This window comes from Typopeltis vanoorti, chromosome 10, assembly GCF_054136105.1.
Source record: "Typopeltis vanoorti isolate ZY-2024b chromosome 10, IOZ_Tvanoo_1.0, whole genome shotgun sequence".
Lineage (NCBI taxonomy): Eukaryota > Metazoa > Arthropoda > Arachnida > Uropygi > Thelyphonidae > Typopeltis > Typopeltis vanoorti.
Window position 1 is genome coordinate 49,112,748 of NC_143558.1, and position 25,647 is coordinate 49,138,394.

The following is a 25,647-nucleotide window of genomic DNA, read 5'->3' on the forward strand; positions in this document are numbered from 1 at the left end:
AGCTTTTTACGTGCCATGTGCTGCTCATACTCTAAATTTAATCATTAACGACGCAGCCAAAGTGAATGCAGATGCAATTAGTTTCTTTGCAATTATTCAAGAAATATGCAATTTCTTTTCATTCTCTTACAAACTTTGGGCAATCCTTTTAAAGTTCGTAAAACATTTAACATTGAAACAGCCATCAGAAACGCAATGGGAAAGTAAAATTAATGCAATCCGCCCTCTATGATATCAATTAGGAGAAATTTACGATGCACTTTTTGAAATTTTAAATAATGAAAATTTTAATAAAGAAACTCAGCATGAAACGCAAACATTATGTGCTAAAATAAAGGACAAAATTTATTTGCTACACATTTATTTGCTCTCTTATATAACTTGGCATGATTTACTTAACAGAATAAACCCTGTGAAGAAAATGCTTCAAGACAAAATATGAACATTACACTTGCTTTACAATCTATCGAAAATTTAAAAATATTCTTACAAGAATATCGATCAGATACAAATTTTAAAGAAGTTCTAAAAACGGATAAAGAACTGAGTGAAGAGGTGGATGGAGAACAAGAATTTAAAACTGGTACGAAAGTTCGACGACGAAAGAAGACACGACAATTTGACTAAGAGCATCATGACGAAACGCCACAATCGCCAGAAGATAAATTTAGAGTGAATGTGTTTTATACACTTCTAGACGTTGCAATGTGTTCGTTAATAGAATGTTTTGAACAACTAAAAACATATTATGATAATTTCAATTTCTTGTATCGATTACTACAAATTAATAACGAAGATTTACGAAAAAATTGTGACGATTTAAAGATTCTCTTGAAGGACGGTGACAATAAAGAGGTAAATGCAATAGAACTATATGACGAGTTATGTGCTTTCCGGGATATATTTCGGAAGGATAATTTAAATATTCAAAACCCTTTCGATATTCTTAATTTTACTGTGTCCAATAATTTATCTTTCCCTAACTTTTCAATTGCTTTAAGAATACTATTAACCTTATCTGTTAGTGTAGCGAGCGATGAACGTTCCTTTTCCAAGTTGAAATGATTAAAACCTACTTAAGAACAAGTATGCCAAAAAAAGCTTGTTAGTTTGTATTGAAAATGATATATGTGCGGAATTAGACGTTAAGACCATTATTTCTAATTTTGTAAATATGAAATCAAAAACGCTAAAATTTAAATAAAAAAATTTTTTTCAAGTATATTTATGTAATTTAATTTTATTTTCTGTTATTCTGTAAAGATGTTATTTTTTGAATACTTATATTAAATGTTCTAATTATTTCTGAATTCTTTTCTTATTTTCTCATCTATCTTGAGTTTCATTTATTTTCCTAAAAGATAGTTCCACTTATAAAAATTATTAAAAAAATTTTACAAGTTACTAAGAATTTAGTAACTTGTAAAATGCAAGAATTTTTTAAACTTTAGTTCAAATAAATTTTAACTTTAATTAAAATTCATTTTAATTAAAGTTAAAAGTTTGTTAGCGATTCGGGTCGGTGAGAAGGCTATAATCCCTGTTTCATTATATTCAACGATTAAAGTGAAGTGGCTTTATCAAAATTTGCTTTAACTTTTGAGAATTTTTTGAATATTCGGATTTTTAACGATTATCCTGCCTAGTCAACACCCCCAGTTCGTTACATTTAGTGAACCAACGTGTGGCTGTTATGTCAAAATTTATTTAAGAAATTTCAAATAATTTAAATTTCTATTATCGTAAAAGAACCACACACGCCTGGATCGTTACAGGGGCGCTTAGATAGAAATTGCAAAGACCCTAGCGATGGCTCTGGATACAGTATAATCGGGAGTTTATCAAAAGCAAACAGTTCTTCTGCTACTACAACATATGGAAACGTTTATCCGGCAAGCTTCTGTGTTATTTTAATTTTCGTCATGTGTAAGAGAGAGAGAGAGAGAGAGAGAGAGAGAGAGAGAGAGAGATCTTTAACAAACCGTATCGCTTTAAGTAGTGCAATACCTAGACAACGCTTATCAAAGATGAATCTCTTCTTTTAAGCTGTTGTTACCTTTCAAAGCATTTATAGAATCATTGACAAAACTTTATTCATCTTCTTGGTGTAAAATAATAAAGGATGTTTTAGAATCAAGACAAGTTAAAATTTTCATTATCAATGGAAATAACTGTCTGTTTTTCCTTCGTGAATATTTATTTATTATTTTTATTTATTTTTTTTTTTTTGGCTCACTCCGTTTTCAACATTCTTGAGTGGATTACAGACACTTCCTTTTGTCTTTGTATCTCCTGCATTTATCCATTGGGGGTGGATAAAATTATTATTATTATTATTATTATTATGATTCCTGATACCTCCAAGGAGTCCGAAGACTCATCGTGGGAGGACATCTTCAACTGTCTCTACACCTTACCTCTACTACGAATCAACGCCATCTACCGCCCACCTCCAACACCACCACAACTAGTAATTTTTGTCTGTAAATTGCGTGTGTTCTGAAGGGCCGATTTGTATGTATGCGGGATGAAAAACCCGAGTTTCCGGGAGAAAAAACCCTGCTACCTCCGTATGAGATCGGCTAACTCACCATCGAATGAAATCGACCAGATAAAGATTCCTCCCGTCGCGACGAGAAATTAGAAAATTAGAACAGATTATCAGGGTTTTATGAATACAGAATTTTAAATTTTATATTCTGTTTAACTTCTTACAAGACAGAAGACAAATCTACAATCCTAGACTCACAGAAACCCCCCTCCCCACACATAGACAGTCCAGATAGAGACATTTGGATTTCTAGTGTTGTTAGTTAATTCAACAGAAAACATTTTATATTCGGTTGTTTGATTATGATGGAAAAGTGAGGAAGGCAATAAGCCAGTGGTTCCCAACCTTTTTCCACTTGTGTATCCCTTTTAAATCCATTTCTATAAATTGTACTTGTTTTTAAGATAGCTGTTTTTAAACATTGACACTTTTGTTTACTTTACTTGTTTTTTTCCACCATTACTGATTATTTTTCGTGTACTCCTGAACGGCCCAACACGTACCCCCCCCCCGGGGGACCGGGGACACGCGTATCCGGTTAGCAACCGATGCAATAGACGAATCTTGATGTTGGCATCCTTCAGGATCGAAGAGCAATTTGTTTAATTTAACAGTGTGGGCAAAGGATATTCGTTATCAATTTAATATTGCAAAATGTAAGGTTATGCATTTCAGCATGAAAATTTTTCCGTACTGTGTGACTTCGATAGTCGTGGATTTTAGGAAATAGACAATGCTATATATCTGGGGATGAAGGTGAATAGAGAATTCATTAGTTGATAAAATAGTTGAAAGACTGCTTCGATATTGATAAGTAAAGATAAGGAGGTTATTGGGAGGAATCTTTATCTGGTCGATTTCAATCGAAGGTGAGTTAGCCGATCTCATATGGAGGTAGCAGGGTTTTTTCTCCCGGAAACTCGGGTTTTTCATCCCGCATACATACAAATCGGCCCATCAGAACACACGCAATTTACAGACAAAAATTACTAGTTGTGGTGGTGTTGGAAGTGGGCGGTAGATGGCGTTGATGGAGATGATTCGTAGTAGAGGTTAGGTGTAGAGAGAATTGTAGATGTCCTCCCATGATGAGTCTTCGGACTCCTTGGAGGTATCAGGAATAATAATAATAATAATAATAATAATAATTGTCCCTCTTTCTAAGGCTATTTCTCTTTATATGACCGAAAGTTAACAACCGTGTGCAAAAAAATATTGTGACTTGGGTATTGTGTAGAAATGTTCGTGTGAATTTCCCACAATGAGTACATTTTCAATTCATTATACTTCCAAACACGTTTCTGTTTATGGGCGAATAACAAAAAGTGTTCAAATATCAGTCTTAAAATTTTAGAAAAACTTAAAGAAATACTAATTACTAATTATATGAAGAAGAGCCAAAGGCTTCAATTTGGCGACATGAACTTATTTAAGTTAAGGGATAAGTTCATGTCGCCGAATTGAAGCCTTTGACTCTTCATATAATTAGTAATTTATTAGGACACCTTCTTGGCAATTCTCATAGAGGGGATGCAAGGTCTGTTCGCTACAAACTTGGTATTAACTAGGTCTACGTACTCACTGATGAGACCTCAATAAAGATTGAAACCGGTCTGCGTAGTGACCTCTCATAATGCAGAACAGTAATACAGCTCCTAGGAGCTAAGAGCTTGGTATTTACCCATAAAATTTACATTATGGGTAAATACCAAGAATAGTGATCGGTGCTTGCTCCACCCTTACTATGAGTTGCCTCAGCTTGCACTACCAAATGGGTCAGGTGCTGCACCTATCCAGGTATTTGCTTACGCTTGGAATCGCCGAACTTTATATAATTTCTATATTTGGCATGAAACTCTTTGAGTTTCTTATAAGAAACAATATGGGATGTAATATCCCTTAACTTTAAAGAAACACGTCTATGATTTTAACAGAAAAATGCCTAATAAATTTTCTATCTTTCGTGGAATGCAAATATATGTGAAATAACTGAATGAATACAAACAAGTGAAAATAAATTTTTTAAGTAAATAGTTTTGTTACATGCTCTTTTAATATGTAATCTCTTTTCCTTTTGTGAAACTCATATAAGGGCACTAACGATACAGAAAAAGAAGATAATATAAATTGTTTTTAAGATGTGTTGGTTGTATAATCCCTTAAGATAAATAATATATTCTTTATATGTATTTTTTTTTATTTGAATGTATTCGAATTATTGTATTTTAATGTATTTGAATGTATCTGTAAATAAAGTTAACTCCATACCGTTGCAGGTCCCAAGCCCGGATGAGAAAGGAAGAGGGTTTTACTTGTGACTAGCAACCAAAATGCATCAGTAATTGTCTTGCTACAGAAACCTGAAGTATTTTAAGAAATCAGATTAGTTCTGCTAAAGAATTGTCAGAAGAAATGATGGAACTGGTGAAAGCTTTCTTAGAGAAGTGAACAGGGGGATGGAAAAGATATCTTCACACCCAAATCTGCCACGAGAACAGGATGTCAGAATATCAGGACAATCTATGAATCTATGAAAGCACATCAAATAGCAAAGAAGATGGATAAATACAAAATACAAATACTTGGATTAAGCGAAACCAGGTGGAAAGTAACCGGTGAGATCAGACTAACATCAAACAAATACGTCATATATTCTGTAAACTCTGAGGATGAAGAACATTGCAGAGGTGTCGCTCTGATGATGACTGTGAAGACACGAAAGGCACTATTGGAATGGAACACAATATTATTATTATTATTATTATTATTATTATTATTATTATTATTATTATAAAAACCTCAATGGAGTCAAAGACTCATCGTGGGGGGGGTCCACTGTTATATACACAGTTTATCATACTGTGCCTTAAATATGTTCACTGTCTCTGCACACACCACACTCTCGGGCAAAGCAATCCAATCGCTCACCACTCTCCATGCAAAAAACCTGCTCCTCACTCCCTTGCTCACACCCCCTTATACAGCTTCCAGACATGACCTCTTATTCTCCTGCTATCCTCACCTATTCTGTGCAAAACCTCCCCGACGTTAATCTGGTAATAACCACTTAACAGCTTATATGTCTCAATCATATCCCCCCCCCTCCTCCTTCTATCAACCAATTTCTGCAAATTGCATTTTGTCAATCTGACTTCATACTCTACATTCCAGAGACTATAAACCACCTTAGTCAATCGCCTCTGAACTTTTTCCAACGCAATTTCATCTTTTTGAAAACCAGGTGACCAGATCTGTGCACAGTAATCCATATGTGGCCTGATCAAAGCCTTATACAAAGGAACCATAACATCCTTACTTCTACAAGTCAATGTCCTCCGTCATTCCTATTATCCGCTGCGTCGTCTTCACTGTTTTAGTAACTTGTCCCCGAAATTTTAGGTCCTTGTCTACTATCACTCCCGGATCTCTCATTTCCTCTACCTCTTCCGAGATATTTGCACCGATTGTGTACTTTACATCCCATCTCTGATTCCCAAATTTCAAAACCTTACACTTTGAAACATTAAATTGACATCCCCACTTATTTACCGATTCAGACAGTGTATTCAAGTCCTGCAAAGCTACAGCATCCACACTACTCCTGATAGCTCTGCCCAACTTTGCATCATCTGCAAACAACTGCACATCACCATTCAGACATCTCCAGATATCATTTACATACAAATTAAACAGCAATGGACCCAAAACAGGCTCTTGAGGTATACCACTAGTAACTTTCCTTTTCTGGGATATCGCTCCTCCTCCATAGACAACTCGCTGATACCTATCAGACAACCAATCTCCAATCCAGTGAACCAATCTACTGTTCAGTCCCATCCGTTCCAATTTAATTACCAGCTTGTCATGTGGCAATTTATCAAACGCCTTTGCAAAATCTAAATATACCACTGTATATGCAATACCCTTATCCAACGCATTTATCACTTTATTATAAAAAGTAAGCAGGTTGCTAAAGCACGATCTTCCTTTAGTAAATCCATGCTAATTATATATTTGGTTTTATCCTTTATCCAAATGTAAGCAAACAAAGTTTGCTCCTGAAGTATTTTCAGGACTGGAGAAACTCGTAATAAAGGTGGCATAAGTTCTCATCACTTTGCTTTAGTATCTATAATGCAAAGCACATCTCCTTGCGGACATGTATGATGCTATGCATTAAGGGAAGGGTCACTACCCAGACGGGTTTCGACCTTTATTGAGGTCTCATCGGTGGGAACCGCCCAGAGGTGGTGATACTAAGGTGGAAATAATGGAGACGTCAAAATTCCAGTGATTTATGGTTTTCAAGTTTCTATTTAAAAAAAAAAAATAAATGCATCACACACACTCTATATACAAATATTTTATTATACTTAGATTACAAGATCTATTCTCATCACTGAGAATAAATATTTAAAGTGGTGTATATCTTAAAAAAGTAGTAAAGGGATTTTCTTTTACGCTTAAAAATTAATCCGACTCATTGAGAGAGACGGTATCAGAATTATTAATCATTTAGCAGTGTTTTTATTGTAAACCAGAAAGTGGTTTACTTCGCACCCACGTCTGAAAGAACAGAAGTTTGTTACTTAATGGTATCTTCACATCTCCCCCAACATGAGAAACCTTATATCCGAGCATGCTGAATTCAATCTAGAGGAGCTATGGGCACCATATCTTCCGTAAGAATAATCTTTTCTTGATTACTCGAGAGCAACTAGATACAGTACTAATCTTAGTTCTTAAGATTGGAAGAAAACTTAACTTCGGTTTCAATACCTGTAAACATCTCATAAAACCGGGGCTATTATTAGCCTTATCTGGAACTCCTGTTCAGCAGCATTTCTGAAGCCACACCGGTTCTTGCTTTTCTTGGACAGAGCGAATATTATTCATAGTAGAAAGTCATATATAGATATGGAAACCTGCACTGTACAGATGAATGTATTAATACATTCAACGGAGTACTTCGGAAATGCATCGACAGTTTATTACACGAAGTACTCGAATTTTTTTTATTTGTTGTATGGCTCCTGGACACTGAAGTGTTACACTAATCCATCTAGATATATGAGGTTTACAGAATGCACACGACTCAAAAGCAGCTGAATTTTTCATTTTGTTGTCACTTTCGCGGGGAATGTAGAAAGAGTTGCATTGTCCGTAGCAAAATCTATTCAGTATAGTCCGCGGGAGACAACCCTTTTCTGATATCTCTTGACGAAGGGGTTCCGTTCGACACCAATCCTTCTTTAAATGATTTGCTCGCGTTACCACAACAGGTGGTTTGTTAGACTTCAAAATAGCAGGCCTGAATCTCCAGGGATCTGAATTTGAAAGTAAGGATACTTTTTTTGATGCTTTGCGAGGTAATGTATCCATTCGTGGAATATGTTCGGAATTTGGTAACTCTTGCTTCCACTTGTGTATACGTCTCACTTTATGCCATCGTCCTAATCCATTGAAATGCAGTTGTTTTCTAGTGATTAGCCGAGACGACCAGGTTTTCTTGCTAGATTCTTTTTGAAGTTTCTTTTGCGCTCGTTTTGGGATCATGTGTTGTATGATAATGGGAAGTAAGTCTCCAGGTTTTTCGGGGGAGTGCATGCTAGAATTCCAAGAATCCATAGTTCCTTCAGGGACATCACTTGGAACTGTATTTATCTCTTCAGCCTTGATAACAACTGATAACAGAAATATAATTCCGACCATTCCTAACCGATTAACCATTCTTCAGGCTGCAAAAGAAAAACAAACAGAGAACGATTAAACAGACAGATAAATGTGAAGTAAACAGTGACCAAGACTGTTAAAATATAAAGGATATTATGTTTAACACGAGTCTGTGTATTAAATAAACAAATAACTTTCATTTGGAATCTTAATTATGATGGTAATCATAAAAAAAATCATCGGCTTACAACAAAATTTAGTAGAAGTTTAGATTCAGATATTTAGATTAATGATATAATTTAGTCAAAATGCGAATCGGATTACTTTAACTTTGAGGAACTCTTTCCTTAAAAAATATAATATAATATAATATAATATAATATAATATAATATAATATAATATAATATAATATAATATAATATAATATAATAACATAAAATAATAGTGAATCTCACTAAGATACTTTTGTATTTTTGTCTATAACGAGAAACTTGGATATAATAATGATTCACCAGAGTTGTCCTAAATATATTGGATAACTGATGCATCCACAATTCCACTATTACTATTACCAGCGTTGCCTAACTTCACTGTAGAGCTTAGCTCCAAAAAGGGGAACTACTTTTCGATATCTATAGCTTCGTAAATGTAGCGTGGTTCTGGATCTTTTGAAATCTTTTCAAACAATTCAAATTTATTGGTCTGTTTCGTAAGCAAGAAAGTTTTCTCTGAAGACATTTTCTCTGAATACTTGGCCTATTTCTTACTACATAAAATGTTACATAGAGTCGCATGTATCATGGCAAAATCTCAAAATGAGATTCCACCCTTTGGAATTACATAATTAGTTAATGTTGATAGATGGGGTTGAAGAGTTCTGAGACTTCTTGAAAGTATCAAAGTAATAAATAAATAATTTCAGAAACTTGTTTTTATTGTTTTTAACTTTTACTCTTCTGAACAGGAAGTAAATGGCCTAAATAAGGAAACAAATGATAAGAATGTTGGAAGAGAAAAAAAGGTAGCAATACAAGTGAAACTAAATGCTGAATTAAACAGTGGTTTCTATTGGGTATTCAATATATGCGTATATATACAGAGAGAACATTTATTTTGTTCAAAAAGAAATAATATTTTTAGTATTGCTATTTTTTTAATCCATCTTTGATTCCAGTTGAAAGCAACTGCGAATATGTCCTTTAAATCGAGGGAGTATCAAAATAATAAATAAATAATTTCAGATACTTCTTTTTAACTTTTAACGCTAAATTATAATTTTATATATAATTTTTTATAAAAGTATATAAAATAAGATTTTATGTATTTATATAAATATAAAATATATTCGGAGCAGTATATAATTTATATACTGCTCCGAAAACAATAAAAAATAAATACTGTAATTTTATTTCAGTTCTGTATTTGACTTAAGAATGCATTTTATTGCAGAGCCTATTTGTTGCTGCGGAAAAAATTTGAAATTCCCGGAAAGATTTAGTTTGGTATTCAGAATATGCGTTGTTGTTTTGATTCTAAGAAAAACAAAAGTAAATTTAATTGGTGATACGCGAAAGTCATTTCTTAAGAATTATAGATAACAAGATAGGGAAGTTTATAGTGTCTTTTCTGAACCAAATTATGAAAATAAAATAAATTTCGCTTGGATTTTGAACTTTTGAGCGAGAGATTTAAAGGGTAAGATAACTAAAATCAAAAGATTAAATGATTTATAAATGTTTTAAGTATATAGATGTATACTATCTTTAACTGGACCAATTTATGCAAGTAAGATAAATTTTACAGTATGTAAATTCCAGAAATTCAAAATTTTTGTTGGTAAAATTTAAAGAGTAAAAAGATTACTGAAATCATTCGCTTTCAGTAATATTATTACCATTGTTTTAATTAACTTTTTAGCTCTTAAAGGTAACCACTGTAATGGCAAAAATACTGTAGTTCTGCCATTGCAAAAATTCTAGGTCGTATCAACCTCAGTAATAATAATAATTACTATTAGGTACTAGAACTACTATGAATTACTATTAATAATATGGAGATTCTCTCCATAGCAATTATTATGACAGCCTTCCTATGACGTTGTTGTTAGTAAAATAGGAACGCAGTTACTGCAGGAATCAACTATGTTATTCTCATACCTCTGAGGATGTTGTCATGACACAGTAGTAATAGGAACATAACAGAGGGAGTATATTGAACGAATAACCTCAACGAGGTTATCTTAGCAGTTAAAATGTCAATCCGAAACCACAAACAGAACTGTGTAAACAAACAAATATAATTTAGACGCCAAATAGGTCCGAGTGAAATTTCATACGAGTCTCCCATAGTGATCCATTATCTGGGTGCGGTAGTAAGGGGTCGGGGATATCATAAGAAAACGCAAGCACGGTTTTCTTCAGATGAAGCTTGTAATACCTAACCAAATAGTGAAAACCTAATAAATCACGCCTACATTTGATCTCGGGTCTTTTAGTGTCGTACATATCCACTGAATTATACTGACCAGGGATTTTTTTTTTTTTTTAAATGGGGGGGGGGGATTTTATAATTTATGAGTTATCTTTAGTCTAATTAAGCTGGGAAAGTGACCTATTAGTTTTATCATAAGTTTAAGATTTAAGAAATAAAAACAAAAAACGTTGGAATGTTATCTTGTTTATAATAAAGATATTTACTTTCATTGACGATTGGCAACTTTTAACCTTGAACTAGGTCAAAACTGTGTTGACAAGTCGTGCCCTGCTTTCCAAAAGCAACTGCCATCGCACCACAATCCGAGGTGGATTCTTTCTTAAGTGTGTGCATGTTCTGTATCATTGAGCCCAACTTATGCATCAAGGGTACTTTTTCTTTCAAATAGTCAGGGGAGGGGATAGACAAATATAAGGAGTACAAAATAGGTAAAACATTAAGATTAAGAAGGCGGGGAACCTAAAAGTTTTAAAGCGTTTTACTACGCAATTTTCTTTTCATAAGGAAAGCTGTTGCATACTTTTTCTTTCTATAATAAATACTTAATTCAAACTTGCTAACAAGAATAAATTTTAAATGAAAAAAAAAAAACAGAAATTATACTAAATGTACTCATCTCAGAGACAAGCACACGATCTGAACCATACAGAAATGTGTTAACTCCATATCTTCATATAGAACTCTCTCTCTCTCTCTCTCTCTCTCTCTCTCTCTCTCTCTCTCTCTCTCTCTCTCTCTCTCTCTTGTCATCTTTGTGTTGATTCTGATCCACCCAGAAATTTTGTAACCTGTGGCATATTTAGTAGCGTAGACAGACTAGGAATTGTGGAACATTTTCAAGCCACTTCCGACTTCCGGTAAGTAGGACAATTATTTCACCCAGGACGAAAATTCATTTGCTACATATCAATTCATTTTTGAGGTGGAAGTGACAACCACAAGAAAAAAATAATTATTTTTTTAATAAATTAAAATACTGAAATCATTCAACGAAGAGTAGAAATGATTTAATGTATAAATCGCTAATTAGAATATGCCTGTTAGAAAGAAAAGAAAAAAAACAGCAAAATAAACAATCTTGCATTAATATTCTTAATCTAAAATTGAAAGAAATGTCTATTGCAAGCAGAATGGGTGGAAATAATTTAATATCCTAATATGAAGTTTATAACAATCACCATGAATGCCACCAGTAAAACGTTTTTGAATATGTTTTAATTAAATTGTGGCACCAAAGTAAACAAATAGCAGTATATCGGTAGGTCCAGTGATATTTTTGTGAATCGCTAACATCAAGAAAGAGTGAAGAGGAATTAGTGACGTACCTAAAACTGGAGCTTCTCCTGGTTTCTTTATCACTGCACCCGGTATACGAAAATCTATATTGTGAAAATATTAATGTTTTTAACGTAACAGCAAATGAAGAAAGTGAGCTAAAAATAAAAAAATAAAAAAAATACGTTGCAGATTATAATGAGTTGCTTCTCCATTAAACATTCATCGATCCAATTCCAAGACTTATGGAAACATACTTTTGGATAGTAATGATGATGATGTTGATGGTATTAAAAATAATAATAAAAAAAGAAAAAAGAAAACAAGAAAGAAAGAAAGCATCATCAGCTTTCTTCGGAGCAACCTACGTTATCTTTGCAGAAACTTTCGTTTCTGCTGAAGACAAATTTGTCAAACAAGAAAAAATAAGTCACCTAAATGTTACATAATTTTTTGGGAAAAATAAAGTATTAGGCCTAATTTATTTATTTTGAAAAGAGGCCTCACATTGCTGAATTATGTATTGTCATCGCTGAGTTTATCTTTAGTCAGCTATTCTAAGAAATCCCATCGTTGGATATGACGATTTTTTAATCCACATTGCAGCACAATTTAACCCAAACATATAATGTATTTTAAACATGGAAAAGTCAAAAAATCTCTCTCTCTCCCTCCCTCTCTTTCTCTGTGTCTCTGAATTCACAAATAGTTAACTCAAGAAAAGCGATACATATAGAGTTTTCAAGGTAACTTACTCTAATGTAGCACAGAAATTTAACAAAAACATAACAGGAAATTATTGAGAATCTTTGGTAACCCGAAGCATCCTATGAATTATTTACTAGGGGCAGAAGGGGGAAGGGAAAGAGATTCAGAAACTTCTTGGAATAAATGCCGCTACAAATATTTTAAGATCTGCGACCGGAAATAAGCTCCAGCGTGCTGTTTTTACCACCAACTGAAGCTACGATCAGAAGTTTCCATCGTCTGGTTCAGACGGGTATATATTTGACAAGTATTCCGAGTTGTGGATTTGGAAAAGCTTAAGACATTTTCCAAACCAAGTGCACGTTTCAATACACTTTTTCTAAACTTCTGACAAATTTCAGAGCTTTGAGATTTGTTATTTTATTACACTAAATTCAGCCTCTTTGCTGAATTACACTGTGGATTTCAGGCATATTTTAACACGACGGTGCAGCCAGCGTCATTAAATGCAGAAATCACGTGTATTAACACAATGATATACCGTTGAATAAGACACGGTGGTCATTTGTAACATAAAATTTTATATCGTTTCAAATCTAAAATCCTAATATAACCACTAAGCAGGCCTGATTTAAGTTGAAATCACCCACCCAAAATCACCCTTGTAGTTCCCAAACATCCCTTACATCACGATCATCTGCAACCAGTGTCTTAAACACTGATTTCCTTCAGTGGGGAAAGGATAACATTGTCACCTTCAATGCCACCAAAACGCAGTCCTGCCTTTTCTCAATCATAAGAGATCTCAGCTCACCTTTCCTCATCCTCAATAATACACACATCACCAGACAGGATGAACTCTGCATCCTTGAACTGAAATTTACCTCTCTCTCTCTTGACACAAACACATCGCATCAATAACTTCTTCAGCTTCTCAAAAAAACTAGGCATTCCTTTCCGCTCAAGAAGCTGTTTTACACCCATCCAGCTGCTGACCCTATATAAATCCCAAATCCGCCCATTGTTAGAATATTGTACACAAATTGGGGTGGCGCACCTAAAATCTCCTTAAAAATTCTTGATGCTGTCCAGAGTAGAGCATTTTGGCTCATGGATGACCCCTTCCCCTCACAGACTCATTTCAACCTGTCTTATAATGCTTCAGCTCTGCTTGTCTTCTACAGACTTTTATGGTCGCTTCTCCAGTAAATTGGCAGACACCATTCCTCCACTTGCTGTTAGGCCTGTTAAAACAAGAGCAGCTGTCCAACATCCCTTTATAATACAACTATAAACTCATTGAACCTGATTCTCCTCTTCTTCATTTACTCCCTCTTAATTCTGTCCTCTGGAACAGTCTTTCCCATGATATGTTTCCCAACAATTTCAACCTACAGTTCTTTAAGAAGAATGTCAATAGGTTTATTCAAAATTAAGTGGATATTAAATACCACATTATATCTTAGCCGAATAAGAAACTCAAAGATAGGGAATCTAATCTAAGAGTTTCATGCCGAATATAGAAAACTATATAAAGTTCAGCGAGTCCAAGCGTAAGCCAACACCTGGTAGTGCAATGCCAGGGCAACTCGTAGTAAAGGTGGAGCAAGATCCGATCACTGTCCTTAATATTTTCCCATAATGTAAAACACAGCTCTTAGGAGATGTATTACTGTTCTACATTAGAAGAGAAGGTCACTATGCAGACCGGTTTCGAGCTTTCTAATTTGATCCATTTTTTAAAGCTTTCAAAATAAATATTTATTTATTTAAAAAAAAAAAAAACGAAGGATGTAACTAAACTGTAGCAAACATTGCTAAATTTCTATCATTTCCATTCAGCCAGAGCAAAATGTTATGTGCATACTGACTGATGAAATTAATCTAAATAACTTTATATATTTTCTAAATGCGCCTTATAATACATATGAAAATTTTTGAAATAAATTTTATTGGTAAAAATATGAAGCTAATCTGTCAAGTAAAACAGGAACTGATAAAAATCTTGATAATTATTTCTCATTAGCTTCCTGCAGAATTTCGATTTCCTGTCCTACTATTTATCACTTTCTTCTCATAATTGAAATATTCAATTTTGAATATTTCAAATATATTGCGACTTTTTCTTTATTTAGAAACTAAGAAAGATATAATTAAAAATTGCATCTGTAGTTTGATATATTTTAGTTTCCTATTTTAAATCTCAAGTAATGAATGGATAAAAATCTTACAGCTCAATGATGTTGTTACCGCTTAGCACTTGAACACGAATCTCGTATAAAAAAGCAGTCCGAGTTTGGTTCACAACCTAAATAAAAAAATTAAAAAAAAAAAACTCTCCAACGCCTTTTATTTCCGATAAGGGAGTAAGAGAGGCTTTTTAGTCCTCTCTAACTTTTGGAGACTGAGGGGAAGTAAGCCTCCATCCTTATCCCATCAGAAATAGCTGGTCTAAACTCTCAATGATTTTCAAACGGCATCTGGTCAAGAGAGTAATGACGGACAACTGCCACCATCTCGTGATCCTTACCCTAACTCAATATATCATTGTCTGAAAGAATGTGTGGGTTCTGCTGTCGATTTTCTTGTTTCACAACTATGAGTTTTTTTAAATATCATATATTAATAGAGAAACGTTAGATTCAAATATGCTGAACAGCTACCGTGAGCCCTAGACTGACACTTTATATTAATATATTCCTTGATAAAGATGTCAAACTCTTGCATCAAGATTATTAGAGTTTGAAACGAAATGAAAAGAAACATGGTTCGAGCTATGTTTTCAATCATTTTAAACTATTGCTACAATAGCTTCAAAAGAACAACTAGTGACAATACTTCAAAATTATAATATTATTGACTATATTTTATTCTGTATAAAATATTCCAGACACTTATAAAAAGGAAACGTATTCATTTAAAAACCTTCTTGATGGAAATTTACGGATTGCAGATTTTGATTCACTTTGATATATATATATATATATATATTTTTTTTTTATCTCATCTTCCTTTTACCTTGCGGTGTCGAGGGTTTATTAATCATCGGACCTCAAACCGTTCACAGGATAAGGTGGTCAAGCCCTACTCCCCGGTGTATCCTATGTCCTGTAGTGTTGAGTTCTCAAGGCCAGTTTGCCTGCTTTTCAGAATGAAAAACCCCAGGATTACCTCAGCCATAGTCAAGCTAGCCCAAGACCGCTAGCTTGACTATGGCTGAGGAAGATCCTTCAGCTCCTCACGTCACTGACTGGAATCGAACCTTCCCGTCAGTGACGGAAGGTTCGATTAGGTTAGATATGCGTAGGGAAGGACAATCCTCCCCTAGGCATATGGTTGCAAAGAGCACAGCCACTAGGCTAACTGCGCTGACATATAGAATATACCTGAATTAATTTCTGTTATAAAAAGAAAAATCTTACTTTATTGACTAGCATTCTAGCTAGTTGTAAAAGTATTCACACAAAAAGAAACCAGTTAAAAAATTCATCAAAACATGGAAAGTTGAAAGAGTGAAGTTATGTTGTTGTTGTATATAAGCTGTCAACTATTCTTGCTATACTAACTTGAAAAGACGTGGGCAGATCTGATGTCTTCTCTTTTTTTATGAGTCACATATTTATGATGTTCTTTTTGTATAAATTCATAGAAGTTGGTGGTCTCACCTATGTAAGACTTGTAACAAGTATGATGAATTTTGCACCTACTTGGGTTTTTTTTTTTTTTTGAAAAGAAGGGCGGTGGCTGGGGATATCGTAATATTTAGACTGTTCTGTAAGCTACACTGGTGTTTAATTTTTGTAATAAAGATGCCCTAAGATTTACTAGAGAAATAAAAGCCTTGCATTGGAACAAACTGGCTGCTCTACATGTATGTAATAACTTATAGGCGAATTTTTTTCTAAACATATTGGTAAACAAAAATAAAATGAATTAAAATTTATGCACAGGCAAGCTGAGGGAAAACTCAGCTTGCCTGTGCCATAGATCGACCAACCCGAGAACCGACCCCCCAACCCCGCAAAAAAAAAAAAAAGACCTAGAAAAAGTTTCTCCAGTCGGCAACTAAACCGGAACCCATCATATCATATAATAGTTTTTAGGGTAGTCTAACGCTGTAGAAACAAATTCCATTTCCAAAGAAGACAGCAGGTTGTATTTGGCATTTCCATAATAAAAAATCAATCAATAAATAAAGACTTTTAGAAAAGTTTAGCTGCATCAAAGAGAACTTTTTGATGAGATTGAAAGCTTCTTTCACAGGGATATTGGTAAAGATAACTCGCCAAGCCTTCGTAGAGCGTCTGATAAGCTTTCTAATTCAGAAACTGTTTGTACTGGAAGGTAAAGCAATATAATTCTATAAAAGCTTAGCTATGATATATAATTTCGACAAGAAAATCAGTTCTCGTAGAATGAATCAATGAGCCTTCTTTATAAATTTTGGATTGGCCATGCCAATATGTTGGGGATGACGTGATCTGAATTGACTTAAATAAGGGAACTTTAGGGAGGGAAGGTACTGCTACCAAGTGATGTAATTGAAAGAATTTTAGTTCCCTACTAAAATTTTTCGAAACCTTAAGTTTTTAAAGTTTCGAAGTGACTCCCACCCATGAAACTTTTCTTCATTTTTCGTATTTTTATTTATATAGTCCAGAAACCTTGCTCTAGCCACTGGCCCCCAATAAGCAGAGTGATGAAATTCATCCCCTACCTAAAGACAATTTCAAACATCCATGCCCGCAGTGGGATTCGAACCCACGACCTCTTGGCTGGAGAGGTAGTACGCTAACCACTTTGCCAACCAGTCCTGCTGGTTGAAAAGCGGATATACTAACCACTTGGCCAACCAGGTAGATTTAGATCCATATTAGTAACATTTAGGTGTTTTTACATTGGCCTTCTTTGTATGCAATTTTTCCCATGATGTCTGTTTTTTAACCATATACGAATTTTTATAATAATGTTCTCTGTAGCTTCTTTTTCTAGATATGATTTATATCTAAAATTTATCAATTTATAAAAGTGCTAATAGCAAATGAATTATCATGTTAAAAAAAGTGCCGCGTAACTGCTCCAAGTGTCTTTTTTTTTTTTTTCTCCCCAAGTTAAAGTTTTCTTAATAAGAAGAAATCAAATTCAAGTCTTCTACGCACTATAAGAACAGGAAGTGACTTCAACTGCGTATCTGAATATTAAAAATAAAAAAACCACGCACTTCAGAACACGATGGAGAAGGGATAATATTACAACTTTCACGTTCGTTCTAAGCTACAGAAAATCCCTAGGGGCATGTGGATTGTAAGAACTAGACGTCATATACGACCGACGGCCACCCCAGCAGTCAAATATTGAAAGTTTAAATGCCGAAGGCTAAAATTTAATGACTTCTTCAAAAGGCACATTGCGCGATGAAGATGTTTTTCCGAAATTTCAAGGCCAATAAGAAGATTCCTAAGAGTGCTTGTAGCGAAGTCTGGTTTAAACTCATCGATTTAAGTTGCACAAGAATTGAACATCTGGTTCAATTCTTGTGCAACTGTTTGATCAGGTCGAAAAGACTTAAAACGTTTATATTGTATTCGCTTGGGATTTCATTCGATTCAATTGTATATTTGAGCGGGAGAACGAATGTTGCAGTACATCGAACAACTGCGTGTTTTGTTGAAGAATAAACATTTACACCTTATTGCAAGATCTGCATTTCGAAAGCTATTGTCTTGTCAGAAAGTTTATTTAGATGCGAAAAAATATACCGCATTATTTTCATTCGATTCAATTGTATTTGGATGAAATTTGGATGAAACAAAATGTCTGATAATTTTAATAAAATAATAACGGATTTGTGTTTTTTTTCCCCTATATAATCTTTTTAGAGTTTGATTTTATTTTCAAATGGTTACATTCAAGGTGGAGGATAAAAAAAGTGTTAGTATTATACAGTTTTTAACATCAGAATTCTCATACTTGTGTAACCATTGAAGGTTGTCGATGAAATATTTGATAATTAAAAAACAGAATCCTTGTATCTTAATTCTGTGTTGGGCGGATATTCATAAATTTATTTATTTATTTGAAATTTATGTAACTGTTGCCTTGTTTTCTCATTCTACAATTTAAAATCGTGTTCTAATCAAACACAAGAATCATAAAATTGTGTTTCACTATCCACTAGGGGCTGTAAAACTACTGCCGATGATTCCTATAATTCATGATACTTGAAGCCAGAATTAAATTGTTTTTTTTTGTTTTTTTTTGGCTTAAAATAAGATAGCATCACTTTTGTGAGAGATTTTACATCATTCAGGCTTTTTAAAGATAACATTTTTGAGAGAAATAATTCCACAAAGTTAAAATGAATATAGTTTGGTCTATAAGGTTGTCGTCAATTCTGGTACCGCATTTTTTTTGGTTCAAAATTTTCACAAACTCTGTTATGTTTTTATTTTGTTTTAATTTACTTTCATTTTTGATATTATAGGGCGCGATACAGATGGCTGCAGAGCGTCCAAGTGACTTCGTGAATTTGCAGAAAGATCATTTTACACTAGATTCCAATCATCGAAACTTCCTCTTGGCTTTTTTGTTCCCGACTAGTTTCCGAACAATTCAATCTGAGACTGACGCAGGCATGGTCTCCCCTCCCTCTAGGAAGAACCACGAATTTTTAATTCCGAACATTGAGGAATTTCAGGAATAGAAAGGCATTAGGGAATTTATTTATTTGAAAATTATTTACAATGTTGTCGAATATTCTTCATTTATCTTACGTTCTTCTTCCATAACATTTGTTTCGTTCGTTCTAGAATGCATTGTTATGGTAATGATACAGTTCATTGGAAGAGCAAATGTCCAATGATATTCTTTCTTTTCTCAAATGTCCGTCATCGACTGAAATGATTCCAAATTAGACGATGTCTCTACTTTTGTCGAACAGAAAGGCTCGTCGAAATGCAATTGTCATTTGCAGTTTGGGTCGTGCAGCATGATTTAACGGAATTTGTTTGACCAAAAACCGACCAGTGTAAATGCGCTGTGAAGCATGAAAGAACAAACGCCCTTTTCTGGTACTATAATCAATAAAAATTTAAAAAAAAAAAAAAAGAAAGAAAGAGGTGAATTGTCACTTTGTTTGTAGAAAGCTTATCCATGCAAGTCGATATTCCCATGTTAATTTTTTTCAGCTGCCAAAAACAGAGAACTTCGTGTTTTAGAAAACAAAACGAAAAAAAAAAAAAAAAAAAAAAGAACTTGGCCTTCTCTGCAACCAGTTCATTCTTAACGTTTATCCAAAAGAGATGCCTGTAAACATTCTACACACACATAGGAACTATGACATACCAATTAAAATATAAGAATTATGTTTCTGTGCCATAAGAGTGCGATCTCCTTGACACGTAATATTGCATCTATGCTACAAGATGTCTTATAAACCAGTTCAGAAGCTTCGAAAAGTTTAAAAATTTTCCCCCAAACAGTTTTCCTTTCCAAAAACAACTGCGTGTCTACTGATTGTCAGCAGACCACCACAAAATAGAGTGGATCACATATTCGATGCCTCGTTATGAGGGTAAGTTTCTATTCTCGTTCTTTCCAAGACTCAAGCGAAATAATTCGCTCACATGATAGACTGAATAGAAGAAATCAAGGCCCCATTTTGCTTGATGTTAAATGCTTTTTTCTTGCAGCACAGATAGTCAGAAAACAATGTTATTCTTTTCGGTGAGGCTATAATATTTTTTTTCATCTTTTGGTCATCGTTTTTATTGCGTATTCTTTCTAAATTTTCTTATATATATTCACCCTGAGGATGCTGTGCGATAAAAATAAAAGTGAACGAAGCAATCCAAATCGGATAGCATTCTCAGGGTGAATTAGTATTCGCTCTAAGAATGCTATGAGGTGAAGGTGATTATTATTCACCCTGAGAATGCTGTTATATGAATTCGTAACGATAGTGCTTGTTGGTCTGAAAGACCTCCGTTTGAATCCTGTCCAGGATACGAAACACTTTATAAGGACTTTCAACTGAAGATGAGTTAGCAGGTCTCATATGAGGAGGATGGAAGGATTTTTCCTCTCGAAACTATGGATTTTTCAACGCACCTATAGATTTAGCGGTCAAGTTGTGTTCAGTGGGAATGAGAGGACCTAGTGATATCCATAAGAACAATTCCTGTTCTCGTTGATATCACGTGTCTAGATATATATATATATATATATATATATATATATATATATATATACATACAGTGTGAGCCACAGCTCTTGTATTTTGTATAGAATAATCAAGTATGTTAAGTATGTTTCAGAGTCTGCATGAAGGATCACATACATACATATGAAGGATCAGACTCTGAACGAGAACGTAAATAAATCTTTAGTACATGAATAGTTCTTTCTCTCTTTTTTTTATTTTTTTTTATAACTTAATTGATTTTGCCGTCCTAATTAAAAATTATATTGAAAGCAAATTTAGTTAAATAAATTAATAAACTACCTCGTTTTTTAAAAGAAATAATTCTTGCAGGACGATGATCGACAGAGTGTGTGTTGGACAGGACATATATGCTAATTGAACACACTTTCAGATGAAGATGCTTTCTTGAAATACCGTAAATAAATTAAACAAAAAAAAATAAGAAAAAGAAATAACAAATATATATATATATATATAATATATATATATATATATATATATATATATATATTTATGACAGCGACAATCATAAATATACTTACGGCAAGGAAGGCTACGGGAAACCACCTTGCTCATAATCATCTTCCTGGTTTGTAGCGTATGCTGCTCAACCAGCCACAAGGATGAAGAAAAATACATACATATATATACATAACTTAAAAAGTTTGTGTGTGTGTGTGTGTGTGTGTGTGTGTGTGTGTGTGTGTGTGTGTGTGTGTGTGTGTGTGTGTGTGTGTGTGTGTGTGTGTGTGTGTGTGTGTGTGTGTGAGCTACTTATATATAGAGGCTAATGACTTCATATCACTTGCCTTAGTTAGTATGTATCCCATAATGCAAAGCATACCCCCCCCCCTTTCAGGCGTGTATAATGCAATGCATAAAGGGAAGGGCCATACCCCCAGACCGGTTTCGACCTTTATTGCAGTCTCTTCAGTGGGAGCCAGACCCTGGAGAGATACCAAAGTTGATGTAATGCAGAAGTCATATATATCTCATATACAAGTTGACAAAAGGTGCTGGACCTTCTTAATGAAAATCTCTGGATGAGAGAAAGATGTAGAAAGTTTTTTACCTTGGATGTAATTATATGACTTCTGCATTACTGCAACCTTGATATCTCTCCCGGGTCTGACTCCTACTGAAGAGACCTCAGTAAAGGTCGAAACCAGTCTGGGTAGTGGCCCTTCTCATTATGAATTGCATTATACCGCCTGAATGGAGGGAGGGTATGCTTTGCATTATGGGATACATACTAACTAAGGCAAGTGATATGAAGTCATTAGCTTCTATATATAAGCAGCTCAGACGTGAATATATTTCACGCGCAAAACTTTGTTTTGCTTACTTGGGAAAAGGATTAAAACCAAGTATAAAATTTCTTGGTATCTTTAACGTATATATTACACCCAAGGTAAAAAACTTGTTACACCCAAGGTGTAACAAGTTTGAATTTGAATTTGAAAAGAATGATGAACCTTTCTGTATATACATATAGATAGATAGATAGAAAGATACAGGTACAAATGCCATAAAGATCTGAACTGTATCTTGAAAACTGGACACTAACACTTTGCCAAAGATATAAAGTTTTTTCGTTGTTTTTTTTTGCACGCATTGATAATAGAGGGATTCTCTGGAATCCATCCTCTGACCTGGTCGTTTGTATCTTCTAATATAACTAATGGCTCCTCCTGTCCGATGCTCTGGTAAATTGCAGTATAATAAATAGACTACAGGAACTTTTCTAAGCCTTTCTTCGGCCTGTTCCTGAGTAAACCGATCTTTGACACAGGAAAGTAGAGTTTTTCCCCCGGAGTTTTTACCCTGCATTTCAAAAAAAATTGACAGAATTCACCCTGTTACAGATAATGATACGAGTGCTAGGGTTTAATGCCACGAGAGTATGGAAGTTGTTTTCCGTGCTCTCTGTCTCTCTTTCTGTCTCCTTGAAAGCCTTGATTTGGTGAAACTTGAGCTCACTATCAGTGAAGGCGTGAAGGATGGAGATTGGCTGCTCATCAGTCCTCAGAAAGTTAAGGAATCCGACTTATACCCTTTGAGGAATACAATAAAGTAGAGGATTTATTTTTTTTTTTAATTTAAAATGAATTACTGATTAAAACTGAATCCATTTTATCAAGCTTTAGTAAACTGGCCTAGTGGATAGCGTGCCCGCACTTCAGATAAGAGGGTGTGCGCTCGAATTCCACTCTGAATATGGACGTTAGTGAAGGTCTTTAGATTCTGGATAAGTTTCATCGTCCGCTGTGAGATCATGATCCCATTGAATGCAGGCGGATTTAAGATGTTGTGGCTCCCAAACTATAACTTTTAAGAGGCCTCCTCTGTTGAGTAAATTTTAAGTTTTATATACAAAGCAGAGGCCTTTTGTAATGTGAAGCGCGCTAAGATGTAACTTGTTGAGCGCGTACAGCAGGACCTGGCTTAATGAAAATTTGAAATAGTTTGAAAAAGTTTCGTGTTTGGTCTTTAGAGCCTAATGTCCTGATTATTATTATTATTATTTTTATTATTATATATATTTCGAGATAATTTTGGAATCCCGTAAAAAGTTTAACAAGTTACTATAGCCTTCATAATCGAAACGTAAGAAAATTTGTGGAGCTCACGGGTCAAGTTAACACGGTTGTATAAATAGTCGTCTCTGCGGTATTGCAGAACAATGTAATACACGTAATGATAATTGGTATCTCGCAGATGGATTTTATAATGCTCTTAATAAAATTTCGTTGAATATATAAGTAGGTTAAGACAAAAGTTCCTTTCCCTTTATATTTTATTTTTTTCTCTTTAAAACATTTATCTATATAAGACAATATTCTGGTACACTAAACTCGATCACTGATATATTTTGTATGTTAATATAAATGTAAAAAAAAAATGTTTGTAACTTAAAACGATCTCGTTCGTAGCGTTTGTAGATTTTATTTGTAGATTTTATTCAAGATGCATGTCTCTAGTGTTGAGGCCTTCTCCGTTGAAGTATTGGCATATTATGTTTAACAAACAAATTACATGCTAAGTTAATAAGATCATATTCTCATCCCATAAATATGTGTTTATGTATACACTTCTCTGAATAAGCTCGGCAAAAAAATAAAGAAGAAATATTTGATAACACTAACTAAAAGCAGAAAATCATGAAGTGCTTATTCCTGAATGGCATCCTAAGAAACGATGTTAAATAATGGGGTGATTCTGAGTTATAAATCGTGTTCGTTGCTCATGTGGGAACCAAAATCAGTATGCCTAGTTTTATATTATAATCAAATAGCGGCCTAGCCTTTTTTTCATATAATAGATATTAATACAATATCACTAATTTTTTCTGTAATGAAATGATGCCATGTGGAAACTGAAGAAGCTTGTCGTATTACACATGAACAATTTTGTTGATGGTTGCATTTATTATGCGATCCTCTAAATGCTATTTTCCTTAGTCGGTAAATAAGATACAAGGAATTTAAAATTCCAATAAACAGTTCTTTGTTTTCTTCAAAAATTAATCAATTTTAGATTCCATATAACAGAAAGCCAATGGTTGATAACACATATATGACAAAAACATACATGTTATATGTAAAAATGCATGCAAAAAATTAATTTACGCCTTTCTACAAGAAACAACTAGCTGTTGCATACGTGAGTGATATACTTGGTTATAACTTATAACTTCTTCAAATATGAGCATTTATCGAATCTTAGTCAAAGTAAAAACAAAATTACCTTTTACTGTTCAAGTGCACTAAGAAGATGATCTCTTAGGTAACCTGCAACTTCTACGTCCTGAGAATTGTGACACAACCAAAGTAAGTTGCGACGAGCAGGAAAATGCACGTGGGCTAGCGTATGCCCAGAGATATACCGTTGTAAGTAATAGCCGGAGAAATCTGTCCGTTGATGTGTAGCCGGTTTTCAACAATGTAAATACTATATGTATCGTTCGCTCCGCAACTTCCGGAAAAGAGTGGGGGAGAGGATAGGGGGATGACTATTGCGCTAAGATTCGCCGTATTAAACACAATACGGCTACAGAATGGTCGGATTGGGTTGTTGATGTGACGAAATCACCGTGCAGCCGGTCGCCAGAGAGTCTATATAGTGGTTGAAGAAACGGGGATTTGATATCGTGTAAAAGGCATTTTTTTTTTTTTATTTTCCCTCCCCGTGGCGTCGCCTGGCACGTGTTATGTCTGACTCGTGTCACAGTTAGTGCGGTAGCCACAGAGTCGCTCATGGAATGCTGTTGTCTGACGCTTCTTGACCCCTCGGAGTCAGCATCACCCACCGTCCTCTTGGAACCACGGACGAGAAAATGTATTATGCTCTCATGACAGACCATTCAGTCGCCGCTTCGTCGGTAGTGGCCAGGTGTGAAGACCGCCCATGTGCCTACCACTAGACCATAACCCCCCCGTCGCCACAAGTCTCTCACGCCAAATCTACTGCCCACCTTTGAAAAGGAGGCATTCGTTATACAGGTCTGTTTTTCGGGTATTCATGCCTACAATAAAGAGCAAGTTCCAGACTTGAAAATCAAGGTGGAGTTTGTTAGAAAATGTGTTCGTCAACAATCTGTTTGGCCTTGAATAGGAAAAATGTTGACTTCTGATCTCTCTCTCTTTTTCCAGAACAGAATGCCAAACAAAGAGGAAGCTTCTTGTAACCCCAGTAGGAAGCACTTGAGAGAGGAAATAAATATTTAGATTATGACAAAGAGTA

General features: G+C 34.5%; 1 protein-coding gene across 2 annotated transcripts; it reads right to left on the reverse strand.

Moving 5' to 3' along the window:
* Window positions 1-6,899: 6,899 nt before the first annotated feature.
* On the reverse strand, window positions 6,900-24,845 carry LOC150102407 (uncharacterized). Of its 2 annotated transcripts, XM_090399341.1 has the most exons (3): window positions 24,652-24,845; window positions 12,044-12,097; window positions 6,900-8,289 (listed from the first exon to the last, which is right to left on the reverse strand). In XM_090399341.1, the coding sequence occupies exon 3, from the start codon at window positions 8,279-8,281 to the stop codon at window positions 7,508-7,510; it is 774 nt and encodes a 257-aa protein (XP_090255467.1). In that variant the 5' UTR covers window positions 8,282-8,289; window positions 12,044-12,097; window positions 24,652-24,845; the 3' UTR covers window positions 6,900-7,507. The 2 variants fall into 2 exon arrangements, with proteins under 2 accessions (XP_090255467.1, XP_090255465.1); XM_090399339.1 differs by lacking the exon at window positions 12,044-12,097.
* Between the last annotated feature and the right edge of the window lie 802 nt (window positions 24,846-25,647).

Bases quoted from the DNA above. Each gene is read 5' to 3' on its own strand.
- LOC150102407 (XM_090399339.1), bottom strand. From the start codon at position 8,281: ATGGTTAATCGGTTAGGAATGGTCGGAATTATATTTCTGTTATCAGTT.